General features: G+C 42.3%; 1 protein-coding gene across 2 annotated transcripts in view; it reads left to right on the top strand.

The window, feature by feature from the left end:
• The window catches only part of klhdc8b (kelch domain containing 8B), a 149,677-nt gene extending 147,640 nt beyond the window's left edge, over positions 1-2,037 (top strand). For both annotated transcript variants that reach the window (XM_014016273.1, XM_014016274.1), the window contains one exon: positions 528-2,037. In XM_014016273.1, coding sequence (XP_013871727.1) covers positions 528-724 — 197 coding nt within the window. In that variant the 3' untranslated portion in view covers positions 725-2,037. The remainder of the gene's footprint in view (positions 1-527) is intronic.
• The last annotated feature ends 1,010 nt before the right edge of the window (positions 2,038-3,047 follow it).

The following is a 3,047-nucleotide window of genomic DNA, read 5'->3' as shown; positions in this document are numbered from 1 at the left end:
GTGTGTGTGTGTGTGTGTGTGTGTGTGTGTGTGTGTGTGTGTGTGTGTGTGTGTGTCACTCCTGCCTCAGAGGCAAAGTGTGTCAGTTTTGCTTTCAGGAGGTGCTGATGCAATGAGTGATGAATACAAATATGTTGTGCTACATCTGAAAGTGAGTTAAACACATGGGCCACAAAATATTTCAGGTGTTGGCCTTCAAATGTCAGCGTGCTGCTTTTCTGCAGCAGCAGTCTTTGTTGTGGACCAACGAGTTCAGTGCCAGCTTCAGATTTCAAATAAATATCAATTTTTTTCTAATGTTTTGCATAAAGAAATTTAATTTACTTATTAGTGACTTTAAAGTGCCTGTGACATGCATTTCCTTTAAATACAACAAGTCTAAGAAAACGTCATTGTYTTTAAGAAATTTGGCTTATTTATGGTTTTACCTACCTAAACAGTTCTATTACTCTCATTCTATATTTCATAAAAAAGCTTATGTTCAGATCTGAAGCAGTGATCCTAACCTCCCGCTCTCCGTGTTGCAGGGAACGAGCCGTCACCTCTGGGCTCGGTGGAGAGCTACAACCCAGGGAAGCGACGCTGGGAGTACGCGGCGCCCATGCCCACGGCGCGCTGCTCCTCTGCCCTGCTGCAGACCYCCAGCATGCTGTTTGTGATCGGGGGCGTTGCCCAGGGACCCAGTAACGCCGTGGAAGCCCTCTGCCTGGAGGAAACAGTGTGACCCATGCACACAGACACAAACACACAGGCGCGGGAATAAACGCAACCTGGCGTTGATATTTTCTTCACGGATGAGTGAAAACTCAACYTAAACCTGAGTCGAAGCCACAGGTTGCGCGGAAATAATCTTACCTTGATGCTCAACTGATGGATTCCTCTTTTACGCTGACTTTTTTAGCCATTTAACAAGAGAACGTTAGTGAAGGAGCTGAACAAATACAAGATTAAGGACATTTTAGGGGATTTTTTGTGACRGGCAAGGACAGAAAACTGAGCTTTTTTCCTTCTCTCTGGAGAAATCAGAAGACAACAATGAGCAAAAAAAACAGACACGCTGACTCTGTGTCTGACGACACACAATGGCTTTGAACTGTTGAGCATTTTTTCAGAATAAAAGCAGGGTTTTTTTCTGGATAATAAAGGAACTTAGGGCCATAATTGAGTCTCCTCTTTGCAGCAGCGTCGTTCTTCTGCAGCGGCACAACCATCCGACTCTTTTCTATCATGTTTTTTTGTTTTGTTTTGACATTGTGCTGAGAACGTCTGTTGTGACTTTTTTTTAAAAGAGTGTWGCAAATGTGAGCACCACAATCACAGCATCAATAACAGCCGTCCGTTACCTTGAGTTCTCACAAGTCGAGCAGCTGCCAGTCAGAAACCCAGCAGTGACTGACCGTGGCCACAGTCACTGTTTTCCTGATTGAGGAAAAGATTGACAGCGCTTGAACTTGTCGGCACTTTGCTTCGCCACTCGTCTCCCCGTCCACGCATCGCAGCAATCAATCACTGAGCTCAAACCGCTGCTCACGCTGTAGCCCAGGGAGGGTTTCACTCGTTCACCTACCTGCTGCACTGAAGCATCCGGATCAATCAGCTTCCTGTCGCCTGATGAGTGTGTTCCCCCGAGTCAACGCTGCTCAGTTTATTATTAAACTTAACTTAAACCTACCCTGATCTGTTTTACCTGAGCAAACTCGTTTATTTCTGTTTGAGTTGAAGTTATTGAATGAAAAATATCGTAGCATGAAAAGGGTTTTAGCACAGCTGCAAATGGGATACTTAAGAAAAAGGAACATTTTATTTACATTTTATAGAGTTTTCCCCAAACATCTTTTGCTCTTTTTCTGAAATTGGATTTTCTCGTCCTCCTTGGTCAGGGGTCTGCAACTTCTACGATCAAAAGAGCTGGTTTTATCTGAAAATGTGACCCTAGTTTCTCTTATTTGTCCTGTAGACATTTAGAGATGTAGCTTTAGTTAAGGCCCTGTCACATTATGATGTTTTAGACAATTTATGCCAACTTATGAAATGTTTGGAGACATCTCAGTTGAGGATGGAATTTAAAAAAATCAACTGGAAGCCTCTTTTGGTTGTCTACCAGGGGCGGAGCCAGGGGGTGGCCAGGGGTGYCCAAGCCACCACAGACAAATCTTTGGCCGCCCCATTGGCCATCCTGCTGTACACACCCATTACACAGTAAAACAAACTGCAGGGGTGTAATAATCCTCCTGAACAGTTGGTGGCAGTGTTTAACTGTTTGAAACATCACCAAGCTCAAAGAAGTGACACAAAAGTGATAGTTTCCTTTATATACAGAACATATGCCTATGTAATCTGACTTATGATGACATTTCTGTTACGAAGGCTGCATGATGCTCTGTCACTTTTGGTTCTGAGTAGACCTATCACTAAATCAGAAAAAGTGAAATGCCCCTTCAAATTCACTGTTGGTGGTAAACAATATTGCACCTAAAGTAATTGGATGTGATAAATTGTATCACATTAATTAACCTTATCTCAGCTGCGGCAGTGAGTTTATAAACAGCATAATGAAACTAGTTTAATGAAGAATCTGTCTCTGAAATAATTATTAAATCAAGTGTTTATTTATGTAGGTAAAATTATGTTAAACAATCTGGTAAAATACACCAGAATGCTGCAAAGGGCATCTATTTCGTTGAAAATTTTCTGGGGGAGCACCCCCAGACCCCCCAAAAGTATGTCCCCCCACTTTTAAAATGGTTCTGATGCCCGTGTTTATAAGGCAGTCACTGTCTGTAAAAGGCATGACCAAAACACAAAGATCTGCAGAAAATTACAAGTAAAAAATTCATGTAATTTTCCTGGCCACCCCTGTGTGAGTAGTGCTCCCCATCTGGCCACCCCTGAGAAAAATGTCTGGCTCCGCCACTGGTGTCTACATACTGTAATGCTAACAAATTGATCAAATATCTAACTTTTGTTAGAAATTTCATGTTTTTTTTTCATTAATAAGTTGTCTAAAATGTTATGACAGGGCTTTTACATGAAACCTGCCCACCTAC

This window comes from Austrofundulus limnaeus, unplaced genomic scaffold, assembly GCF_001266775.1.
Source record: "Austrofundulus limnaeus strain Quisiro unplaced genomic scaffold, Austrofundulus_limnaeus-1.0 Scaffold142, whole genome shotgun sequence".
Taxonomy (NCBI): Eukaryota; Metazoa; Chordata; class Actinopteri; order Cyprinodontiformes; family Rivulidae; genus Austrofundulus; species Austrofundulus limnaeus.
The sequence above is the reverse complement of the archived record's forward strand: the minus strand, read 5'-3'. Positions and strand labels throughout refer to the sequence as shown.